Raw genomic sequence first — 25,824 nt, 5'->3', positions numbered from 1 at the left:
ATTTAATTTATTTGAACAAAAATAGAGTAAAAACAGAAATATTATTACAATCTCTATAATAGTATCTATTGTTATTGATTTAAAAATGTAATTTATTCATGTGAGATCAAATCTGAATTTTCAACATCATTACTCACTCTTCAGTGTCACATGATCATTCTTTGATTTGCAGCTCAAGAAATATTTCTTACCATTATCATCCATGTAAAAAAATATATATATTTTTTCTCAATTTACTGTCGCTCTTGTTCAGTTTAATGCATACTTGCTGAATAATAGTATTAAATTCTTTTTTTTAAATACCTTACTGAACCCAAACTTTTGAACAGTATTCTAAATTTAAAATAAATTAAAAAGCTTTACAAAAATATAAAAAATAATAAAATAAAACGTCAAATCACGAGTCAACGCTTTAAGCTTTTATAGGTCCATGTAAAAGGAAGACCAAGACGATTTTTAGGAAAAATTGAACAAAATACAATCTTTATTCTTTATGTACATTACATACAATGCAGTTCTTTAACATGTTCTACACATTCATGAGAGCCACAGTGTAGTGCTGACATCTCAATGCGCCCTAGCTCAAGAGCAGAGGGAGGCTCGCCGAGATGACGATTTCCAGGAGAGAGGAAAAGAAGAGTCATTTCATCTCTGACACTGCAGAAATGTACACCGAAAGCAAGAAAATGTATTTGGCATTGGCATTCATTTAAAAAAAAAAAAAACTTCTTCCTGGCACAAAGACAATGCTAGCTACGGAAGGCAAAGAAAGCCCTGGATTACAAGTCATAAATCAGAAACCAAATTGCTTTCACACCAGAAAAGAAACCAAGAGCGCAGAAAAAACAAATTCACAAACGGGCCAATCACAGAGAAGTCAAACTTCCACACTCTGGTGCGCCGTAAAGGCATCTTCACAGACGCACGCCTCCCTTCACAGGGGCCAAACTACAGCTAATACTGAGTTCAGGGAATTGAGATATCCCACTTGGGAGGACACAATTAGCAGGGTGAAACATAATGTGCTGTCCCATGGTTCTTTGAGCCTTTGGTTTCTGCATGGGTGAAGCCAAAAGTACAGCAAATTTAAGAGTGATCCAATTACAGGGTTTTTTTTGTTGTTTTTTTTGCAGGGCAAACACTTCCTACTCATGCACAGACGCAAACAATTCTAAAACAACTGCTGTTAAACTAACACTGCACAAATGGAGACCAAGTTATCCAGACGCACGGATGTAGACACTCACGTGGAACTATATGGAAGACGATAGTCCAACAAATGAATCTGTCCAAGATTTCAAACAATCCGGAAGCTCATACGGAATGAAGGGCACATACAAACATCTCTATGACATCATAGAGAAAGACGGAACGTAAGACATGACATTCAGGGCTCAAGTTCGCCAAGAAATAATAATAATTATATTAATAATAAATAGTGAGGGGTCTCTTCTGTCTTCGGTGGTCCCAATAAGGCTCCTTTGTGTTGGTACCAGTCCGCTGAACAGTCTATGTAACACAGCAGTGTGAACTGGACTACATTGAGTTTGGACAAAAGCAGCCACAACCTTAAGTAAACAGCAATCTACACTTCAAAAATTCAATTCATCCATGTCTTCGGTTTGTCTAATTGCAGCAGTGTTTCGCAAATCCATTTGCTAACGGATATGAGTGTAATAACCTGTTATAAAGTTCAAAGTGTTGCCATACATGAATGTGCTACTAATATTTGCGTTCCTACACACATACATAATGGAAAACACTTCTTGTGTACGTTACATCTCTGGAACACTATATTCCTTCCTAAGAATTGTGGATGACAATTTATAGTTATGGAATCTAATAAAGAGTCAAAGAAAGCACTAATGTCATTGCAGCATCCAATAGCAGCAGCAGGTTTAGATGGAAGCCAGAATTCAAATCCAGTACTGAGTGGACAATTCCTTCAGAATTCATCTAAATGTGTAATTAAATCAGAACTGACTCTAGAGGGCGCTCTGATCTTTGCCTCAGGCCTTCACTGGCTCAGCGCACGTTTGTCCATTAAAATGTGATTTAAAATAGCAAGGCAGAAAGGAACCCATGATGATCACACAGTTCATAAATCAAATTTAACTCTTTATGATGTAAACTGCTTGGATTTATAACTCACCTATTTTGCAAACTGTACGAGAGAATATTTAAAAGATAAAACTGAAATCGACTGAGCAGAATTAAAAAAAAAAAAAAAATCAAATCAGTTCGCAATTTGGCAGATATGCAAATTTAAACCTAATTCTGACACCTTTTTTTTTTAAACAAAAAAATAACCCTGCCACTCCAGATTATTATAAATGCGGAAATTATATTTCCACATTTTAAATAAGTCTCAGTGACGTTTAAGTGGTATTAAATCTGTAAGAGAAAACACAGTAGGTGGGCATGGCACACCTCGGGTGGAAAATGTAGAAAAATAACTTCTGTTTTTGGTGGGAGGAGTCTGAGAGGTCTATAGAGGGTGTGGCCTAATGTGTGGGGCGTGGCTACAGGGTGATGAGGTCAACAAGGTTACCCTTGGGTGGGGTCATATTGTCAGGGAAGAAATTGACCAGCGTGTCGAACAGCTGAGTGCGCTGGGCGTACGTCTGATCCACATCTGAAAAGCCTGATAAAGAAAAGAAAAGAAATATCAATATTAAGAATCAAAGCACTAATAAATATATCTGAACATAATTGAATCTGTCCAAGAGCAACTTGTAGTAAAAAAAAAACATGACTGGGGGACAATCATGTTCATGAAATGAATCTGAACAAAGCGCTCACCTAGAGGAATGAAGTCTGAGCTGGATTTGAACAGAGCAGAGGGCAAGAGCTGGAACTACATGAGACAAACACACAAAAAGCACATTTATTTATGGAACGCTCATTGTGACCGGTACCATTTTAGTCAGACTAAAGCATTTACATGACACACAGCTTTATATTAACTGAAAGTGCACATACTGAATTAATCAATAGCAGAAGTTTATTGTTTGTTAATAACACGCTAAAGGTCAGTTCACACAAAGGACGATAACTATAAAGATAAAGTTATAAAAAAATATATATATATTTAAATATAAAAGATTAGCAGAGTTCACACCACAACTATAACGGCGCAGAGAAACAATCACTTAAAAAAAAAAAAAATTCCAGCTGATGAACGATAAAAACATCGATAGCCATTAGCCAATCAGAATCAATCTTGCTTGCAGAGCTTGAGCATTTGAAGTGGCAGAAGACAAAACAGAAGAACACGCTTCCAATACACAGAACGATATCTTCCATTGGGGTGGACGCTAATATAGTTATCGGTGTGAACTGGCGTTTAAGCTTTAAATGTAATCATTTTTTACAGCGGTCCTGACCTCTTTTGTCTCATCGGGGTCAGTGTGGTCCACGGTAAGAGATAAATCATTCTGTAGATATTTAAGTGCATTCAAGGGCTCGGTCTGAGCCTTCTCCTCAAACCTGCAAAAACACAAAAGGCAACAAGCCTGTGTAAACATGACAACATGTTTAAAAATGCCTTAGGAAATCTGAAACACGAAATCAATGAGAACAGAATTTCCCTAAGTACATTATTATTCCACTATCTAAATAAATATGGCCACAAGAGGGCAGTAAGAGAGCAGAAATCACATGCACCGATGGAAAAATACCACTGTAACTTAATCACTAACTGCAGTGCTGCATGACACTGCAATTACATAATACAGCTTGGCCCTAATGGTTTACATTCAGATCAGAGATCTGAGCAAGTGCTTGTACTGCGTATTAACAATCGACACAAACTGTTTAACATGGAACAGACATCTAAACACTTTCCTGGTGCCATTTGGAAACTTATCGTATCTGACAGTTTTCTTTGGCTTCAAACAGAGAGGGAAACTAGAGACCAGACTACCTAATTCAGTAAATATTATTCTTAAGCACAATTTCTAATCAAGAACTGTGAGGTCAGAATAATGAATATCTCTTAAGTGCCAGGGTGAAGCATTTTGAAACACTCTTGAACTGTGACAAATGTATGTTTGTACCTGTATTTGCGAATGAGGTATTTGCAGTGTCGAAGCAGATATTCTTTGGAAGGGCGGCACAGCTTTAAGGACCAAAAATCATCCAATCGCATTTTAGGAGAGCTGGACTTCCCCGGGTTTCCACCGAAAAGATAATGCACCTGTGTACCATATCATCGTATCAAACCACTGCTCGCTGCTTTGATTAATTAGTACAGCAATTAAAGATATTAGTTTTTATCAGTAGTAGTAAAAAATAGTATACATTATAAACCACATATATATATATACACACTAGTTTACAACCTAATCATTTGAAAGCTGCTGATAATTTACAATCAGACAATGATACAGAATTATTATGAGTCTCTTTTGAAAAGTAAGGATACACAATAGATGAATAGAAATATGAATTATCAGTTAAAAACAGTTTGTTGTTAACAGTCTAAATTTAAGAGCTAGTAATTAATAAGCTTTCAAAAGCCTTTAATATTGCATTTATAGATATACTTTTGTAATATTCATAGAATTTTTATTGTTAGATTATATTACAAAAACAATAATTCATTTAATATAATACAATCTAATATAATAAAATAATAGAGAAAAAAATTACTGCAGAAACCTTCGAAAGAACATAAAACAGTGTCTGCGGTTCATTTTACATATGTAGTATGAAATGTTTGAGTAAAACACAAAAGACAAGGAACATTATTATTATTATTAAGTATTAAGAAAGTAAACAGGGTTATGTTGACTTCCTCCAGGCTAGCTGGGGTTGAAACCAACAAACTTTGGGTTAACAGGTCAGATCTTAAACCAGCAAATCCTAAACCACACCACCACAGTAATCATAAATGTAGATCATTTGGCTTCCACACCCATGGTAAACATGAAATGAACATTACCTTGTGCAACTCGTCGTAGACTAGCTGATGAGCAAACCGAGGACACGGTTCTTCTTCCTGTAGGGCCTTAGTGGGGTTTTCTTTCACCGCCTGGTCATTCTTATAAACACATGACCTGCACACAAACACAAAGATAGTCTTTCACACTAAACTGTGCATACTGTTCTAGCAAAGTGTACACAATTGCACACACCCAAATCAAGTCAAATAAACAAAATGACCTTTTCAATTATTGTACAGAACAAAGGTTTTTTTCTCCCCCGTTTAAGTACATTTAATACACACACACAAGCGTCCAGCCCCACACGCAAGCAGAGAACATTCTGTTCCTGTTTGATGGTCACCAACTCCCTCTCTGAAGGTCAGTCGGGCTTTGAAATTATACTTTCACTCTGGCTTTATTCAATATATGCGAGTGTGCATTCAAGCTGAGAACAATTTATATAAGGGGTCTTTGTATGATACTTTCACGGGCATCATACGCTCATCATTCAGTGCTGCCTTTTTAAAGCACTGCAAAGAGAAAATGCAGTTCAGGAAAGGAGAGAACATGTTCTCATCATAACTGAAGATTTTCTTCCTTTGCGGCAGTGTAAAAAGCTCAGGAATGAAGCGCCTGAAGGCACGTTGTGGATTACCAATGCAGGCAGTCCTCAGGGCCACAGCGTACAAACAGGTCTGGTGTACTCATTAGCATGCAATGTGCAATGTTGCACAGATGAACAGCGTGCCCGAGAACTCACGCACCAGTTGTTGCGTGCAATGTCGTAGATCCAGAAGGAGTTGCGCACATTCTCCTCGCGTTTGTCTTTGTCTTTGCTGAGTCCTGATAGAACGTGGATCTCATTGAGCTCCGGGTCGATGGTGGCGCGCTGAGTGAACCCGGTCATTGGTACTGCAACACAAACACAGACGGACTTAAACCTAAATACTGAAGAGATGGTATAAAGTGGCTAAAGTGTCATGATGACTAAGCAGCTTGGTGTAATCGTTTGTAAATAACATGTAAATCACTTCTATTTTCTCTATGGTTTCAACCAAATTCAACAAATTTTCCACCAAGGGAAACCATGTTATGCTAGTAAATTTCCACCAATGGTGAGCAAATTAAGTATATTATATATTATATATATTTTATTTTAAAATAAGTCATGAAGTTGCATTTTGTATTATTTATTACATTCATATCAATATAATATTAATGAAATATTTAATGACAAGTATTAATGTTTAAAAAATATATTATATCAATATGAAAGTATTAAGGAAAATATAATAATTTATAATTTTATCCATTACATTACATTCAAATTAATATTATAATTATGAAATATTTTGAAGCATTAATGTTTATTAAGGAATATTATATTCATATAGAAGGAAATAACACATTTATAATGTTTACAAATAATATTAAATACAAATATTACACAGCTCTCTATAATACTTCATTCTGATTGACCATTCATCCCATTCTGTGACAAATATGTCTGTATAATGTTTGCTAAACTGTATAACTCACAGATGCCCAAGGTAACTGATTTTTTAACAGTTAGTTTCAAATCTCTTGCATGCACACAGTTTCTATTCTCAAGTTTCAAATCAATGTCATGCCCATTATTTATTTACTTATTTATTCACGAGTACTGTAATGATAATGTCAAAGCAGAGCTTTAGACCATTTTAATCTATGAATTGGCCTGCAATTCTAACCTATACATTCTTTTTTTATTTACCCAAAAGAAAACATCACCCCAGTTTGAAACTACATGATAAATGTTAGTTTTTTTGGGTCAAGTACACCTTTAAGGTGTGGTTGTGAGCACTCTGTTCAGGCTCACTGTTTCCTTCCTGGTAAATTGTATTCTGTTCAGTCTTATTTTTGTCCCTCTCTGCAGCCTTCTAGCTCGTTCTCTTTCTGTCACCCCCTGTCCTCGTCGCACACACATCTCTCTCTAACGCGATAACAGAGAGAACACAGAGGTCTTTTTATACTCTCTCACTGCGTCAAGTCGCCCATTGAGATTTTACACAATCTGTTTATGGGAACAGGAAGTGTGTCACAGGCCTGTGTCTGCACAATCTCTCTCAGGCTTCACAGAGCTCTCACACTCATCCACCTTCGGAGTCTCTCTTCTCTGTGAACTGGCTGTTCGGGTTGGTATTTCCCTCTGAGCTTGACACAATATCATGCAATAATTACTGATTATAGAGAAAATGAAAACATTTGAGGGACATTATGTGGGTGTGCAGACTTTATGACCTGTCAACTCATCAAATTCTTCTCTGTGATGATCAGAGAGGTTTTACAATGTCTGCCTTGTTAGAAGACTTGATTGTGTGTGCATGTATCATAGTGTGTGTGCAAGTGTGTAGCTGATGTCAGTGTGTGTTAGGTAAGTTAATCACCGCAAGTGCGTGGGCATGAAAGTATTTTCTAAGAACTCACTCAGTTCTCCAGAAGTCAGTCAAAGTTCTGAGAACTTAATCAAATCGGTATTGTTAAATGTTGATTTGTGCCGACAGAGGGCGGACGCTGAGAAGATGCTTTCACATATGTTTCTTATATACGAGTTTTTTTTAAACGTTTTTTATACTATTATTATAGTATTTCATATTTTTAAAGAGCTTTAATGTTTATATTTTCAGTTAACATTTATAATTTCCGTTTAAGTTTTTCATATAATATTTATTTACATTTTTAAATCACACCAAAAAAAATCTAGTTTTAGTTTCAACAATAACAACACTGCTGTGTTTCTGCAAAAAAGCCGTAAGCTTCCTCAAATTCACCTTGAAGAGAGGGGTGCTGTTATATTAAGCCAAACTTAAACATGCAGAAAAGCCCTTATATTCAAGAAGGGAGCGATCTGTGCCATTTTGCAGGGACCAGAATATCAGAGACGTGGGTCAGTAAATGACCACCAGACAACTATCCAAATGACTGTAGTAACCACTTAGAAACACACTAGAAACCACCTTGAAAACCCTAGGAATGTACCTGCAATCAGGTAAAAAAAAAAATTTAAGTAACTAAAGTAGAGTCATCTAGGGCTGCAAATATCTGGTATACTAGAGAAGGCTTTAAATATTAAAATGTGTATTTTACGCAGAGTCTTCAGAGGCGAATATCTTGATGAGCGGCAGAACACGTGTTCTTTGTGGGGGAGCATGTTCTCCCTGCTCAGGAATTTGCTGCAATATTCACCAATCATCATGACAGTCCTCACAAGAAACTTTCATCACCATCATCCAGACCAGCAGATCTGTGTCTATCAGTATCAGGAAGACAGATGATGTCAAGTTGATTTAGCTGTTGAACAGTAAGGCTGCAATAGATCACGTTCGCTTCCGATGCGAATAACAGGCCGCTGCAATGACATAATCCCCACCTGATTCAACTCTATTTCTGAACATGATGTCACCTTCATGCTCGAGATTCCTATACTCTCCTTATAAGGAGTTTCTTTACAGGGCACAGCTTTGTAAGAGTCATTCTTACAGTGCGATCAAAAAAATGTATTAATAAATCCCAGCCAGTATTTTTTTTTAACAAATTTACAGTTTGCTAATGACATCATACCCATGCCTGAGTCCTTCTTGGTGCCATCTGAGATGATCTCCACATGATCACCATCAACGTCGTAACTGAAGAAATCATTCAAGTATGTTTTGGACCTCTGACCTCCAAAAACGTACAAGCAGCGATTTCTCTGCGGGAGGGAGAAACAAAACTGTCACATCAAAATTATTGTCAAAATTACCCATATATTTAAAAAAATAATAATAATAAGGGAATTAAAATAATATATTTAAAATAAATGTTTTTACTTTTTATATTTTGTTAAAGTAATATAATATGACTCATACAGCAATTCAAGATTTTGGTCATATTGCCCACACCATATCGCCCAATCAAAAAAATTTGAGGTCAAAATTTTCTCAAAATATTGAGGTTACTAAGGAGACGAACCGTGTGGAAAAGCATGCAGTGTCCGATGCGGGACTGGATGTCCTCTGGCCCAGCGTTACATGAGTCTTCTCTGAGCAGACTCCAGCTAGCAGCTTGACAGTGAAACGCGTAAAGCCCGCTGAACTGAGGTTCTGACGTCCTGCCGTCATCCACGCTGCCGTTACACGTCAGGATCCGACCACCAAAAGTGTAGATCATGTGCTTCTCAGAGTCCATGCACATCTGAGAAAGAGAAAGACAGAAGCTTTGTTCAACTTTCTGAGAAATACTGAACTATTTATCATAAATCTGTAAAAGGGAGACTCATGGTGGTGTGCGGGCATAAATCCTGAACAACTTTGTGTAATTTAAAATGTGTACCTGGTGGTCAAACACGAGTTTGGGTCCTCCATCAGCAGACGTGTCCTCGCTCAGGAGGGTCCACGTGTTGGCATCAATGTCATAGCAGTAGAAGTCACTTTTCAGGGACTTGCTGTTTCTGACGGAGGAGTCCAAATAACGGCCCAGAGTATAGATCTGCCTCCGCTGAGAGTCGATGCACATCTTGTGGCATGAGCGCGCACTGGGGCCGTTCTAAAAGAAATGCATCACAACTTTATAGTTTTCAACTCTTACACCACACTCAGACAACCTATAGACCATGATGCATATTGCACGCAAAAACGTGCTTTTCTTTCAAAATCGTACAATTGAATCTGCTTGTCATTACACCATTTCAAGTTTTTAATCAGTCCATAGGGGCTTTTGCACCAGAGAAACCTTTTCATAGTTCCCATAAACAATGGCGGAAGAACCTGCTTTTTGGCGTGTACGCACTACATGAACTGGGAAAGATTTTAGTTCTTGGACCACCTTCAGAACGCAAGTTCCAACTGGCGGTGTGAATGCAACCAGGAAAATGGTCCTAGGGAAACATATAGTTCTCAGGGGACTTCCCTGGTGGCTAGTTCCTATAACTTAGTTCCTATAACTACCTGGTGCGAAATCCGCTTATCAGAGAATAAACTTGTTTTTACAAGGTACCAGTATACGATTATGGGCATTTCTGAGAAAGAACTAGTCACTGGATTGTCCAAAATTAGTGAGGTCCATGTTATCAAATCTTTGTGTCCTTGGGTCCCTTGGCGGTTCTTGGTCACATAAGCTTCCATTAAGCATTGAGGCCATCAATCTACATATTTTTCATTACAATCATTTCATTCTCTTGCTCATCCACAAACTATTCCAAATATGAGTAAAAAATACCCATCTAAGTAACCTACAGATGAAAGAGAACGCATCCATCAACACACTTTGTACAGAAAACCAAGTATGTGAAACTTAAATGACATGATTGAAACATCTAGGGTATTTCTGTGCCTGAGTCATAATTAAAAAAATCCTTTCACTTTCTCTTTTACCTCTTTCTCCGTATCCCTGGATATGCAGGCCCATTGATTCTCCTTTACACTGTATGCCCAGAAATCAGCCAAGTCCTGTGTTCCATCCCAGCCACCAAACAGATACACTGTTTCTGTCGGACAAAGAGGCGAAGACAAATAAAAAACAAAGACAAAGCGTCGGTGAGTGAGAGGCGTTTTACACCTTTGTAAGAAATTCAATGTGAAACTAAAGGATAAAAACTATTATGGATTTTTTTAAGCTGCTACAAATCATAATATTCTTGAGAAGCAGCTGTGAGCTGAGGTTGAAAGGCTGATGTCGCCATGGTGATAAGCAGAGACAGTTGTTTGAGCTATTGAGCATCAGCTGAGCGGTAGAGTGGGTTACTCGAGGTCAGTCTGAACGTACAGGGCCATATGAGGGCTGTGGGATCGATTGTTCCTCTAACAACAAGCTCACAGATTCACACGCACATTTAAAACAGCCGTAACTATGGGGCGAAATGCAGTCTTAACAGGCATTCCATTACAAGCAAGACAGGACAAGCTAAATAGCACTGCAATAATCAGCCAATCAGAAACTTTGCAAATAAACCTCCTGACGTAAGATGTACCTGTCTGAACATCAATGACCATCTGATGACCTCCTCTCATGCCTGGCCTGTTATCATCACCATCACCTAATCAGAGAGAACGAGAAAGAATGAAAGTGAATGAAGAGGTGCGTGTCTGGAACAAGGCAGGAAAAGAGCAAGAACATGGAAGATATATTGAATATCAATACACCCCTTAAGTCATTTAATACAGCAGACATGGATTCCCTGGAGTCCAGCGTTCAGATTCAGAGCAAGAGGCCGTCACTTGTGTGTTCAGCAGCCTGCTGTCATACCTTTGTTACATTTGGGGATGATCTGGCTCCAGCGGGGCTTATAATCCTGCTGGCTGATGTACTGATTAAACAAACCATCTGGAAGAGAACAAATAAAAAGCACTTTAATTTGCTAATGTATGCTCCCTGAAAGGGAAACAAGTGTACATTAGGTTCTAATTACCGTAATTTAGACTTTGACCACTAAAAAGAATGTGTAAAATGCAAAACGCTACTGTGAACAACTTTAAAGTTGAAGTGCGTAAAATATTTTCTTCTATCCCATCCTATGTTGATTCCTCCCAAAAATCTGTAAAAACTTGATCTTCGTTCTTGACCAGCCTGACAACACCAACATTGGATCAACCAATGACTCGAACTTGGAGAGACTATTTGTTTTGTCTGCAGAGTAAATTAAATTCAATAATTTTCAGAAAAGCGACTTGAAGTTTACTCAGCGGCCATATTTGCTACACCACTGGACAGCGATTTACGTCATACAAGAACTCCTTTGAGTCATTTACCGTCAATGAAAGTTGGCGATTTCTATCGAAATGAGTGACAGAGAGACTACAAATCAAGAGCGCAAGAGATTCACAACCACTAATTCGAATTACTCCCGTTATTAAACTGGCTGGGTTTATAAAGGTTTGTAAAATTGACAGGACAGAACATTTGAGTGTAGATCATCTTTTTTTGACAAAACATTTGGCTGGCCACATAACACGATTATAATCCAGAACAATTCTGTTCCCTACAGTGAACCAACATGCCCACATTCCCTACTTAATGAATGTGGCACATATCCATATGATGAAACACTGGGTGGGGTACCTCTCACGGCTTTGTCTATGAGCTCCTCGCAGGCGTCAAAGTCTCCTCTGAGGACCAGCCGCTCGTGAAGGTGCGTGAGCATGGGGTGCTCCAGAGCGATCCGTGTTTTCTTCTGCAGAGACTCGAAGGCTTCTGTGTAATTGTGTTGCCGGAAGTGTTTCAGGCACAGGCGGATGGCCTCCTGTTCACGGTACTGTCCAGAAAGAATAAACACTGTAACATGCCTTCAATCCATGTTTAATAATGTGTAAAACTTCCTGTGCAAATGGTGTGCAAGTGTTATAAAAACATGAATGTTTCCCCTACTGGAACAGCTTGGCAATTTAAAAACTATTAATGATTATGGCATAAAACGCCAATTGTGCAGATTACTGAAATAAAGCAGGAATTAATTAATACTTCAGTTTACATGTTGAGTGACATTCACAATATTATCTTTAAAGGTACAACATGTAGGCTAACTTTTAGCGGTTAAAACTCACAAAACTGCATGCATTTTGCTGACGAACATTTTCGGCTCTGCGTGATAATGCGGATGAATCTGGTTATCCTACTGCTCATAACACATACACTACTACGCTTATGAGATATAACCAGTTTAGATGGAAAGGATCTCAAGCTGACTAGTTGAAGACATTACTGTAGCTACACCCATTAATATACATGGTACTTCGTCAAAAATAAATTCCAGCACCGCGCTACTACAACCAGAAATACAAGAAGAAATAACCCTTCACAATAGATAATGCTTTACAATGAACTCTGTTACAGAGCTAAAAGGCAATGTATCTGTTCGATAAAATACCTTACATATCTGTTGAGTAATAAAAACGCCATCTCCGCATCGCTTTTACAACATTTCAAATTCCTCAGTTCTCGCTATCTCGAAAAATCTGGAAAAGCCAAGCCGATGTTGATTCTCATTTTATTACGAGCTCTGTTGTGTTTTCTTTTTGCCAGAAGACCGTCCTCTGTTCTGAGTTTTTTTAAACGGGCGATTCCCCAGAAGTTTGAGATTTAACTGCTCCATGTCAACCTTTCTCGCCCGTTGTTACAAATAACCTCTGCCACTCCCACACCCACAAACGTCACAGTAGCCGGAGCAACTTCTCTCCATTTACAGATATGACTTGACACAAGGGCAAGTGACATATGTACGCAATTACCCACGAAAACCATCCCGCCCGGTTTAGAAAAATAAACAGCCTACCGTAATGAATCAGGGTAAGATAAAAAAAACACATTTTGGAAGAAGGATTGATGATGTATTGACTATTCAACTTTAGTTTATTTTGATTAAAAACTTTTTTTTGGTGAAATATGACCCTAACATTTCTTTGTGAGATTGCCCCTGAAAGAGCAGTTTTGGTGCAGGTGGATATTTGGACACAACTCACCTTACTGTACCAGTTAAGGCAGGGCTGGACAACGTCTGGATCTTCAATGCCGTGTAACTCAATATACCAGATGCTGAAGTTAAAACTGGGCCCCCATGACATCAGAGGCACTGTAACACAACCAAGCACATACAGACAGCATCAAGAGAGGACATTCAGACATATGATGACAAACTGCAGGTTTACAGCAGGTACCTTGCTTCAAAAAAAACATTTTGATTTCAAATTTCCTACCCTTAAATTGTTTTTCCGTCTGTCTCAGACGTTGAAATCTTTGTCAAAAGAGTTCAACATTCACACAATCATTTGTTTGTTCCATCTAAGATTTGCAGAGTCATTCAATCACTCATTGCCTTCCTCTGAAATCATACGATGACTAATCTTTCCCCTAAATGTGTCAGCACACTTAAGCTTGCTTTTGCTGTAAACACTCACCTATTTTAATGAACCTGCAGGGAAACATCTGCTCATCGATCTTGTGCTTTAGCGTGAATGTCTCCTTGTTGAAGTCATTCTTAAGGCCACTAGGATTAGATGAGAAAGACAGTGAATGATCACATCAGATCACAAGAAGCCATTTCCCCAAACATTACTCACGTCTCAGACACTATAGGCCATTTTATCAAATGTTTGTGTATCTGGTGATTACTAAGTGAAGTATATCTAGTCACCCACTCTAAAGATGGTCGAAAAGCTACGAGTCTGTAAAGCTTATCTGACATAAAGATTAACCTGTAAGTAGATTATCAAAATAAACATTTTCCATCCGGACTCACCTAGACAAGAGTTCTGTCATGTTTTCTTCACTCATGCCTCCAAACACCTTGAATTTCTTCAGGTTACACACGTGAGTTTTCTCATATTTGCCATAGGTGATGCTAAGAACGATAGCTGGTCTCTCCAGTTTTAAGATCAAGTACTGAGTAGCAGAAAAATAAATTGTTATATCAAAGCAATTCCAAACCAAAATGTTCTAGCTTTGCCACCGCAGAAACAGTCATTTGTAACATCAATAATACTGTACACATAATAATTAAAGAATGTTACCTTTAACACAACAGCAAATCTAGACCTATTTCTAGTATCATACACACTTCCGTGTTCTAATAGATGCTCCAGATTTGACATCAACTATGTTTTGTAATGAAAGAAACAACTGTTCTAAAAGAACAGTTTAAACGTATGGGGTCAGTAAGATTTTTTGTTCAGCAAAGACACATTAGTGAGAGTATAAAGAAATGTCTACCGTTACAAAATAAACGCTGTTCTTTTAAACTTTCTATTTCAATTCAAATTGTATCACATTTTCAACAATAATTAAGCAGCACAACCGTTTTTAACATTGATGATAATAATAATAAACGTTTTTTGAGCAGCAAATCAGCATATAAGAATGATTTCTGAAGGATCATGTGACACTGAAGACTGGAGTAATGGCTGATGAAAATTCAGCCTTGCCACCACAGGAATAAATTACATTCTAAAATATTAAAATACTATTCTTGACAATACAATGTCAACAATTTTTTTTTATTTTTATAGAATATTGCAGTATTATATAAATTATTTATGTGTGAACTTTACTTAATTCATATCATAATATTTTATTCAAATATGCTCTCCCTGTTGCAGTGTCTTATTTCTCAGCCCGAGGGCTGGACAACCTGTCACTCACATGAGATCACAGCAATAGTAAACCACTACAATCCAACCATCTAGGCTAATCAATTCTCAATGGACAAAATCAAGTCCCCACCCTACATTTTTTCTTGTTTGAGAAGCCGTTTGGCTCAGATATATACATTACAACAGGAGGGGCTCTATTACTCATGTTGCCCTCATGAAAACAATTCAATCAATTGTAGACAATAGACATCCATGACAGAACAGCCTGCAATCACGGCTTGTAAAGTATTGCTCAGAACAAACAGACCTTGCATAGACCCTAAAAATGAATGGGCTACTGTCATTGTAGATGGGAATAATATTTCACACAGATTGACTGAGATATTCTATCCACCAACACTGATGGCCGACTGCACTAAGACGTCTAAGAGCTCAGTAAAAAAAGCTTTTTACAACATTCAGACCATTTAAACCACAGATGAAACATTGATTGAATTGTCTGCAATGATTTACAACATGTAGAGTTATCAAATGCAGCAGTATTTCTAAAAAAAAAAAAAAAAAAAAAGGATAATGACAGACACTGTGATTTCAAAGTTCTGAACTCTGTGAAGGGTGACTGTACTTTAAGTGAAAGGACGAGAGTGGAAGGACATAAAGAAAACAAGCCTTTGCGGTTAAAAGTTGAGGGCACGTGCTACTGTACCGCCAACATGCACTTTCGATTTCCTTATTGCTTAACCACAAGTCTGTCTGCGCTGCATGGTCTGTGTCACAAGGCCAGCAAAGAGAGGAGGCCTCCTCTTTCCAAAAAAAGATGAAAGCAAGGCACAGTGTCAATGAATGAAAATTTCAACATAACCAGGCATAAGATAATGAACAACTTTGAATACAGTGTGCAACACGTCTCTGAAGCCAAATACCAATACTCATTAAGGCAGAAACCTTTTGAAATTTGTTTTATTATTATTACTACTATTAATATTATTATATATTTAATATATTTGTATTATTTATACTGTTTAAATTTGAAATTACTTTTAGGCTAACTGTAGCGCTTCGAGTGTGGGAATGTCACTTTATAAATTAAATTGAATATTATTATAATTATTATTATTATTAAGAATTTCCATCATGTAGCCTAATTTGAAACAGAGCATTCGCAGAACCTGCAATTTTGAATAGAACAACTATTATCCAGCTCAGGTTAACACTGAAAAAGCAGAGCAGAATTTACCTGTGGAGGGTAGTTGCTCTCAGATGACCACCTGGAAGACTGATCGTTAGGTTTATCCACTAATATATTTCTGCAAGCAAACATTCAAAAGCTGATGAGTTAAGCCACATTAAGTCTTGGAGTATAAATGCAAAATAATAGACCTGACACTTTTTCCATGTAATGCGTTACTTTGTTGTTCACTTTTCAAATCAGTCACTCAGTGGGTCTCATTCACTAAAAATTGGAATTTTACAACACATTTGCCCAATTCACAACACATTCGTACGCACATTATTTTTTTTGTTCTTTCTGTTAGTGAATTTGGAGTATTCTAAATGAGCGGCGTGTGCACGAGGTTACTCATTTGCATAAAACACGCCCAAACCATCTCCATATATGGGCTTTCCACACACGCTTTCCTTACAGCCTTTATTAAAGGTGCTCTAAGTGATGTTGGGTGACGTCACTTCTTGTTGACATTCGAAGTATTGTCAAACAAAACGGAGGCTAGCTAGACCCTCCCTCCTCCTCATCCACGCACTAACCCCCCCCAAATTTTTTATACAGACCCAGATTACAGATAGGCCCATCTCACTGGCCAGCTATATACGCGTTATATATGGAATGCATTTAAGATGAAATTAAATTGTATTATTTAATAATTTTATTATATAATTTGATGTTATGGATTGCATAATACAGTAAATGCAACATACTACAATAGCCCATAATTATAGTTATGTTAGGATGAAATACAACTTCTTAACACGATTATAAGGCCGTATTTTTGCGTACGTGTGGTTTCAGTTGCTCCTATATTTGTTCGTAAATTTTTAATAAACATTTATTACGAAATTTTTGGTGAATTGTGATTTGTTCTTAAAATCGTTCGTACGCACATTTCACATACAAATTTGTGCGTACGCAATGGCATGCTTAGTGAATGAGACTCAGTGACTTTTACATTTAAATGTACTACAGATTTTTTAAATATAAAACAGTTCTAAGCACATTTCTAAGCACATTTGTTTTATGATCTGTCCAGATTATTTTTTATTTCACGAATAAACAACATTAGAAAGTTAATATTAGAAATGCCTTCTTTGCACGTATTTGGGATATTGCCAGTACTGGGCTTGCAGTTCACATGGGTAGGGTACTTTGTACTGTGTGTGTGTGGATGACCGTGTTCGTCCGCCACCACTGAAGACCCTTTTTGACCCAGGAAAAACACTGCAAGTCCAACACAGTTCTGCTTGCTGGATAAAGTTCATAAAGCATACAAGCTTGAGATGAGCAAAAATAAAATTGGTAAGGGTACACAGGTGTCACAACAAAGATATGATTCACCATTGACTAAAGCAATGAACGCATGTTTGTCAGTCTACAGAACATTTGCCTCTAGCTGACACAACACAAAGATTATATAAAAGTGATGTAAATTAGTAATACATGATCCATTTTCCCATACAAAAATTGCAAATTGCATGCATATTATGTGTTAGACCGCAAAAACCAACAAACTCATTGGCTGTTTCAAAACCGCGATTCATAGACTGTCTACATAGGCTGCTCGAAACTCTGCCACTTGATAGAAAGCAAGAAATAACCGCATATGCAGTATAAATACAGTTTGCCATGAAATTTTTGTTACATAATATGTAGATTACAGTAACAGAAGAAGATTAAAAGAGGGGATAAAAATAGTCTGTGACTATCAGTGTCATATTCCCACAATTTAGCATTAGCCACTAAATACTTTTATGCAGTATTATGTTAATTAAGATGCATTTCGACCTGATATTTTGAAGTAAAGAAAAATAAAACATTTAAAACTGCTTCCAGCGATTTGGGGTTTGTTTACTTCAGAAAAACACTTCACTAGTAAACTAGCCATGTAGCTAACCAGCTACATACTGCAGTTCTGATTAATATTTTAAGGATACATAACAAATACTACGCAGTAAGATATCTGCCAGGTTCTTAAAAGAGCATAACAATCTGTATAAAGGCATGCACAATAAAACACATTAGGTGTCTTGAAGGCGTGTTTTTGCATCATATGAGCTGCTTCATACTAGCCTAGCCTAGCATGCTAACATGACTGTCACATCTGCACATTTACATACATTTAGAGCCGTTTCTGCACTTTTGCACAACTAAAAGCAAATTAATGTGTACGTTTAGAGAATTCGTTTGTGGTGTTGTTTGCAGTTTATACATTTTCGGCTGTTTTATGTATATGTACCCGTATGCTGTAGCCCGGCCCGTTTGTAAGATTATGCAATGGATTTGATTACAATTACAGAGTTATGAACTGTGTTTGTATATTTAAGAGCGTAACAGAGCCTCAACGGGAGTATTTAATTTGCGTTACTCACTCGGGTAAATATGTAGAGGAGTACGAGCTCCATTTATAAACACTGTAGGAGAGCACTCTGCTGTCAGGAGCCACCGCCATCTTGATGCACGAACGACACACACACAACACACATATACATAGCTACCCATTCACACACACAGAGGAGGCACACAGTATTAAAGTCGAACAGTAGTAAAACATGATGTGGACCTAAGAAAGATGCTAAAGGAATGTATTAATTTTAATCTGATAACATGGATAGTATAATGTTTTATAATTTTTTCCCAAGCAATGTAGATTTGGTAATGTTGTGCAATATAATGTCAAATAATATCTGGCAACTCACCTAATGTGAAATTGTGCATTGCCAAATTTAATGAGGGCCACAGTCACACAGAAGAGTCAATTATTTTCTTGAATAAAAGAAAATGAATAAATAAAAAGTTTTGTTTGTAAATAAGAATAAAGGCCTATTTTATGGTTGTAAAACGTCGAAGGAATCCCAACGGGCTTAAAGTCTGCATGAAACAGAAGTTGAGACAGTAATTTCTTCCCTATTGTGATGTATATCAGAGTGAAATGGCTTCTCAACCAGAATAAATGTATGGGTGGGACTTGGGCTGCGTCCAAAAATCGCATACTGTCTATATAATAAGTAAGTAGGTATACTTATTTTAAGGAAATTACTTCACAACCGCTAAAAAATTATGTTCTATATAGTATGTGTGAATGTAATCTGGACATACTACATTTGCCATGTTGTCATTAGGCTATCATGTGACCAGTGTCAGTTGCATTGCTTCACTGCCATTCACAAATCCTCTCCAGTGGCCTCATTGGATAGTAAAGTGTTCATCATATGCAAACTCCGGGTACTTTTTGCCTACTCTATTATGAGTATGTGAATTCGGACATCTTTTTTCACATATAGGTCTACTGTTTTTCGCCTACTATAGTAAAAAAAGTATGCGTTTTCGGATTCAGCTGGTTGGATCATTGTCATTCGCTACATTGATTGATTGATTGATTGATTGATCTTTATTATTCCCAAAGGAAATTCAAGGCATCCAGTAGCTTATAGACAACACAACATAGCAAATATAAAACTTAACAATAATAATAACAGTCCATATAACATTCAGAAATACCAGAAACAAATGTGCAATATAAATATGTATATGAAGGGTATTAAGAATTGATAGTTCAAAAGTAGAAGAATAATCAAATACGTTATAACTCTCGTCGTTGTAAGAGCTGAGAAAAATTTTCAATCAGATTACGAGGGCACATTAATTTTATTTCAAAACTAATGATGTGCACATAAATAATTTATTATAAACATTGAAGTATTCCAAAAATAAATTAATTGTCCATTTTGAATTTGATGGTGAGTTTAAAAAACATAATAATCATTTTAGACTTAGCTAAAGGAAAACTTTCCCCTCTCCTCCTTCACCTAAATATTTTCATAGGACCTAGATTACACTAATACTTTAAATTAATCATCCAGCAATGGCTGCACTATTATTAATCATTACAACAAGGCTCAGAGCAAATTTTCTGCAGCTAAGCCTGAAAAGTAGGCTATTCTTGACACAAGTAAATGAACCAGAGGCTACTCTCCAAGAGAACAGGCAAGCCTAACTGCCCAAGGGGCGAACCCATAGCCAAGCGAGGGATGAGGCATAGGCACTCTTTTGTTTGAGTGAACTGATCCTCTCTAATTCCATGCATTAAAAAAACTACAAATATGATTGTATCACTGTGGACGTGCCTGTCTTATCAGTGAGGCTAATTATTCGAGACTACTGAAGAACATAACGACCTTCAAGATAAATGCATTCTGCCTTTAGTTTATCATGGCACGCTGATGATGTCCTTTACCGGAAAAAAGCTGATGTAAGGAATGAGAGATAATGTCATTTAAGCTAAGTGCACGGCCAGAACTTGGCAAGAGCTATTATAATTTACCACAAATGGATGGGGACTGTTTGTGTGTTGCAATTTTTTTTGATATACCTATGTGCAATTATGTTAAATAAAACACCAACAAAAAACATGGTGGTTGCCAATATCAGTAAGAATCTGCAAAAAAAGGTAAGGTGTCCAATGGGGTATTGTTGTTATACCCCTAAAGTTTGCACTTTTTGTACATTTTTGCAAGGATGGGGAGAAATACTGCTATTTTACATCTTCTAAAGCATACTCCAGTCTATAAGGAGCACACTTTCAGCTTTTATAATTCATTAAAAATATTAATATGATTTTTTTTTTTTTTTTGTCACGGGACAACAAACCACTTCACCATGAGTAAAATCCTTACAGATTAAAATAATGAAAAAGACAATGACATTTAGCATCAAATAACTTGTTGATGATGAAGGCCTTGATGAAATAAATAAAGATTATAAGTATCATTTTCATACAATTATGACTTCTTGGTGTGAAGCTGTTATATGCCTATAGTTGATAAATGTTTAAAATACTTGTCACCCAGTCAAACATTTACAAACAACTTGCCCAAAACCAACTACGTTAAATTACCAAGAGAGAGCCGGGACGGGCTGCTGCGAATACGATCCAGCATCAGTTCGGTAGGAGGTCCCTTTAAGTTTCCATTGAGGGAAGCAGCACTGTGTCACATGATGGACATGATATAATGAAACGGCGAACAGAAAAGGCAAGTGTGTGTGTGTGTGTGTGTGCGCGCGTGTGTGTGTCCATGGCTACAAAATTAGAATGTAAAGAAACGCAGTCGTCCAGTAAACGCCCCGTTTCCAGAGTTGGAGCGCCTGGAGCTGCAGTATTTCAAACATCACCCAGTGATGGTTTCGTACTAGTGCGGACCGGACTGCACCTGCTGCCACGCATATTAGGCTATACGCACTTTTATAGAGATGCAAGAAGACGCACGAGAGAATTTGCTTTCACGTGAACTTATTTGCGGCTTCTTCATATGATGAATGCCACATTTGCCGCAAACTCCTGGCTGCTGAAATGTGTGGATTGTTATGAAGAACAGCTCATCAAGTAAGTGTGTAGGCTACATTAATTCCAGGCTAATGGAAACGTATAGGCTATTGCTCAGGAAAAAGCAACGGGTCTCCCGTTGCTAAGAGGAGGTATTCTGTTGATGTGCCACATTAATGCTCTTATAAACTCTACCATCCCTTCCCAACGTCCGCATTCCGGTCTCTGTTGCGCAGATTGAAATCCAAAGTTGTATGCGAACTATTATTTTTTTATCCGCAATTTAATGCTGTATAGGGATGGTGTCTTGTTTAAAACCTCTAGCCTGAGCACTTCTGTTAAAGAACAACGTACATCGCGCCCCCTGTAAGTGCGCAGTTGACGTAGCCTATGTCAGCAACCGAATATAGCCTAACCTATATCTGCGTACAGCCGACTTCAGACTTTAATTTGGACAATTAACTGAATATATTGAGGTGTAAAGCTTCCAGAAACGCGAGAGTGATCATTAGAGATCTATATTTGTAAAGCCTCGTGCACTTTCAAAGTTGCGCTGTTATTTCAGGACCATCGTCATCAAAGCGGAACAGGCGCTCGGCGACGGCGATATGAAGCAAAACTTCGCAGAAAAAGGGAGCCGGCTCGAAGCCTCTCGTGAACACGTAAGACTTTTGGGATTTTTAATTAATTTGAATGTTATTTAATATGTTTACGTATGTATTTGTTATATAGCTACGTCTATAGGAATTTACAGGTAATATAGCCTATTGTTTTGGCTATAACATGGGTTTGCTGCGTCACTATAAAGGAATACACATTACGTTGTGTTGTGCTTCTCACATATAGCGTTAAAATAAGTATAAAACTAATTTATTTGATGTTTAAAAACTATAAGTGAGCGAGGTGATGAACCGATTTCAGAGTGTTCGGTCAGTGCGCAGGTCCAAAAGCTCGCGCTTATTTTCTAATACGTAGAGCGAATTCTAACCATGACGCGCGAATATAGGCTTTATAAACAGACGAAAGCTGTGTGGATCAATATTTGAAACAATTAGACCTCATGCTCAGATATCCGACGGAGTATGTTAAGCTATTCATCCGCGATAACGTGCGACGCCACTACCTTGTTGTCGTATTGGAAGGAAAAACAACCCGAGCACTTGACAACAAGCTGAGCGTGCGCGCTCGCTCACTGCCAAGTCGAGAACGCGCAACATGTAGGTTGAGGTTGATCCAGCCCGTGGGGTGCGTCGAACGGAGAAGCGCTGCAAACGTGCGTGAAATATGTGCGGAATTAGGAATCGCATACTACTAGAATAGCTAACTGTGAATACTCGTAATACCTTAGTTAGTATGCTAGAATGTGGTTCCGAACTCAGCAATGGTTTTGATTTATTGTTAGTGACGTACACGGTTGGTCACAAAGTAGGTCGCTAAGCAACCACGCAGGTAAAGGGCGGGCGAGAAGGATTGACGTCGACAAGTGACGCAAATTATGATCACTCATCTCAAATTCGGTAATGTACTTTAAATAATGGGCCATAAAAAATAAAAAAAACATACTTTTTTTGGGCATAGCTTGCCTGGATTATGTAGCCTAAGGCTTATTATGACTTATTTTTGCTGCCTTAAATTGTTTTAAGTACAAGTCAAATTTAGTGTTTAAATCATTTAAACTTAAATGACATCAGACTGACTTTATAATACCTCTAGAACGAAATATCAATGTCACTTATAGTCAGTTGGCACAGTATACATTTTGAAATCTACCATATTTGGTTATGGACACTCATTCTGCTGCCAATCACCTGAGCTGAAAAAGCCATGTGACTAATGAATGACTCTTGAGGAAAATGATGTAATGACAAAGCTGATTGGCTGATGACAGCACAATACACATGCTTAGTCTCAAGCCTTTAAATAGTGACCATGGGAGCCCAAAAAAAGGAATCTGTCACGGTTAAACATCTACTGTACTTATTTGCTATTTAAATATGCCCCCCCTCCCCCTCCAATGTCAGTGGACTTTTCTCCTTAAGGCGCATAATCAATTGCAAATAATAATATTATAAAAAAAGTTTTTTTTTTTTTACATTTATTTGTGAATTTTATATTTTAAAATAAGGTTTAAATAATTTGAAACAAAATAACCACAAAATTCTCAAATTTGATTCCATAGAACAAGTGCTGGAACCATCATCTGACATATTTACCTCTGCAAGATTTACCAATGTGGGTAGTTGCATTACCTGTTGTTGAGCTACTGTACAGGCTTCTTTCAGCTTGTTGTTGAAAATGCATATTTATTTGGCAGTTTTCTAATTTGAGAAGGTACTTGTACAGACAGGAGTGTGATCAGAAGCAGGTGTGAGGAGATATTGTTATGGCAACCATGCATTTCAAACTGATTCGCATGTATGAAAGCATTGGCATCATCTTGCATTGGCAATGAAACAGCTTTCCTTTTCTGCAGTGTCATCGGATACTTAAAGGGTTAGTTCACCCCAAAATGAAATTCATCATTATTTACTCACCCCCATGTAGTTCCAAACCCCAAGACTTCCATCTTTTGGAACACAAATGAAGATATTTTTAATGAAATCTGAGAGATTTCTGTCCCTTTATTGGCAGCTATGCAACTACCAAATTTGACGCTTTTAAAAAGTTCATAAAGAGATTGTAAAACAAATCCATATGAATCGGGCAGTTTAGTTAAAATTTCCTGAAGAGACTCGATCACTTTATATGATTTGTAGGCTTTTATTCACATAAACATTCATCAGCAACCATAAACAAGCTCAACCGTACTTGCTTTGAAGCACGAGACCAAAATTCATTGGTTCTTGCGGAATCTGAAACGGGCTGCGTTACACGAGAATGAACCTCATTGGTTCTTGCTGAAGCTCAAACGTGCTGCGCAACACGAGCATGTACCTTATAAAGTGATGAAAACATATATAGTGACTTTCATTCTGAAGATTAACGAAAGTCTGAGGGTGAGTAATTAATGACAAAATGTGCATTTTTGGGAGAACTTACCCTTCAAGTCAATGAGGGTTACAGCTGAAATGAGAACATATTTACTTTTTTTTACCAGGTCATAGCCTGGTCACCTTAGATTTAAGTGATCTCAAACAACACAAATGTTTGTTAATGTTGTACAGATGAGGGGACAAGTTCACAATGTACTTATAAAAAAGATCACAACTTCCACCGAAACTCCATCTGTACCTTGCGTGTCCAGGGCCGCATTAAGAGCTCACTGGGCCCCGGGGCTATGAGCTATTGGAGGCCCCCTAAAATTTAATCAAATTAAACATTCTCTTTTTTAAAACTTGTTTTATTAGTTTCAATATTTTAACTTTATGCACATTGCATCAACCAAAAATTAAATTAAATGCAACAGTCTCAGACTTGAAGAAAATTGTTGAACATTTAACCAATTTCTGCACATTCCACCATATTTTAACGAAATAAACAAAGTCCTTTTTCTGTTAACTTATATTTCTGCATATTTCAGCAAATAAAATGCACATATTTTTTTGTAAAATCCTCTATTCGATTAGATGTAAATAAAATACAGCAATAAAATAATTAAAATGAAAGTCTCTCATGACTGTATACCAAATTATTAACATTAACGTCTTTTAACATTACAGTGCAGATTAGTTTTGTTTTTGTAAATCGTCAGACATGTTTTTACCATTTCATTAAGTTTTGCTTTGTAGAAAGCATTTCTTTAAAGTGAATTTCGTTTTGTATAAATTGTATCTTAATTTTAATAAATATTTAATCAACCAATTGCATGTATTTAATAAATAAAAAGCAAATATAGCAGACAATATAATAACCGTGACATTGAGGCGCTAGCGCGCCGCGTTCACTTGCATTGCATTGTTAAAAGCCTTTCTTTAAAGTGAATTTCGTTTTGTATAAATTCAATTGTATCTTATTTTAATAAATGTTTCATCAACCATTTGCATGTATTTAACAAATACAAGGTAAATATATAGCAGACAATATAATAACCGTGAGATGGAGGAGCCGCGCGCCGCGTTCACTTTCACTTTCACTGTTAACTAGAGAGCGCACCTCATAAATGAATGAAACTCAGCATAGGCCTATGTCTCATACATTAGCATTAAATACCTTTGCTGCATCCTTTCTAGAACAGACAAGGGCTTGAATGAACATAAGAAGGAATGTTGTAACAAGCGGTATTACAATTCACAATGTCACATTAACATT

General features: G+C 37.2%; 2 protein-coding genes across 5 annotated transcripts in view; one reads left to right on the top strand and one right to left on the bottom strand.

Annotated features, from left to right (window-relative positions):
• Window positions 1–457: 457 nt before the first annotated feature.
• Window positions 458–18,800, bottom strand: mkln1 (muskelin 1, intracellular mediator containing kelch motifs). Its single transcript, XM_079624492.1, has 18 exons — window positions 18,626–18,800; window positions 16,263–16,332; window positions 14,176–14,318; window positions 13,835–13,923; window positions 13,400–13,509; window positions 12,003–12,195; window positions 11,190–11,267; window positions 10,915–10,980; window positions 10,319–10,431; window positions 9,279–9,491; window positions 8,919–9,140; window positions 8,529–8,658; window positions 5,693–5,840; window positions 4,946–5,060; window positions 4,059–4,198; window positions 3,387–3,489; window positions 2,803–2,857; window positions 458–2,644 (listed from the first exon to the last, which is right to left on the bottom strand). The coding sequence occupies exons 1-18, from the start codon at window positions 18,703–18,705 to the stop codon at window positions 2,523–2,525; spliced, it is 2,190 nt and encodes a 729-aa protein (XP_079480618.1). The 5' UTR covers window positions 18,706–18,800; the 3' UTR covers window positions 458–2,522.
• A 2,453-nt stretch (window positions 18,801–21,253) lies between these two features.
• LOC307004907 (uncharacterized protein) overlaps window positions 21,254–25,824 on the top strand; it is a 41,535-nt gene continuing 36,964 nt past the window's right edge. For 3 of the 4 annotated variants that reach the window (XM_079624490.1, XM_079624488.1, XM_079624489.1), the window contains exons 1-2: window positions 21,254–21,636; window positions 22,142–22,238. In XM_079624490.1, coding sequence (XP_079480616.1) covers window positions 21,563–21,636; window positions 22,142–22,238 — 171 coding nt within the window. In that variant the 5' untranslated portion in view covers window positions 21,254–21,562. The remainder of the gene's footprint in view (window positions 21,637–22,141; window positions 22,239–25,824) is intronic. The other variant, XM_079624491.1, reaches the window with a different exon arrangement.

The sequence above is a fragment of the Phoxinus phoxinus genome (genome assembly GCF_949152265.1).
Source record: "Phoxinus phoxinus genome assembly, chromosome: 9".
Classification (NCBI taxonomy): domain Eukaryota; kingdom Metazoa; phylum Chordata; class Actinopteri; order Cypriniformes; family Leuciscidae; genus Phoxinus; species Phoxinus phoxinus.
The sequence above is the reverse complement of the archived record's forward strand: the minus strand, read 5'-3'. Positions and strand labels throughout refer to the sequence as shown.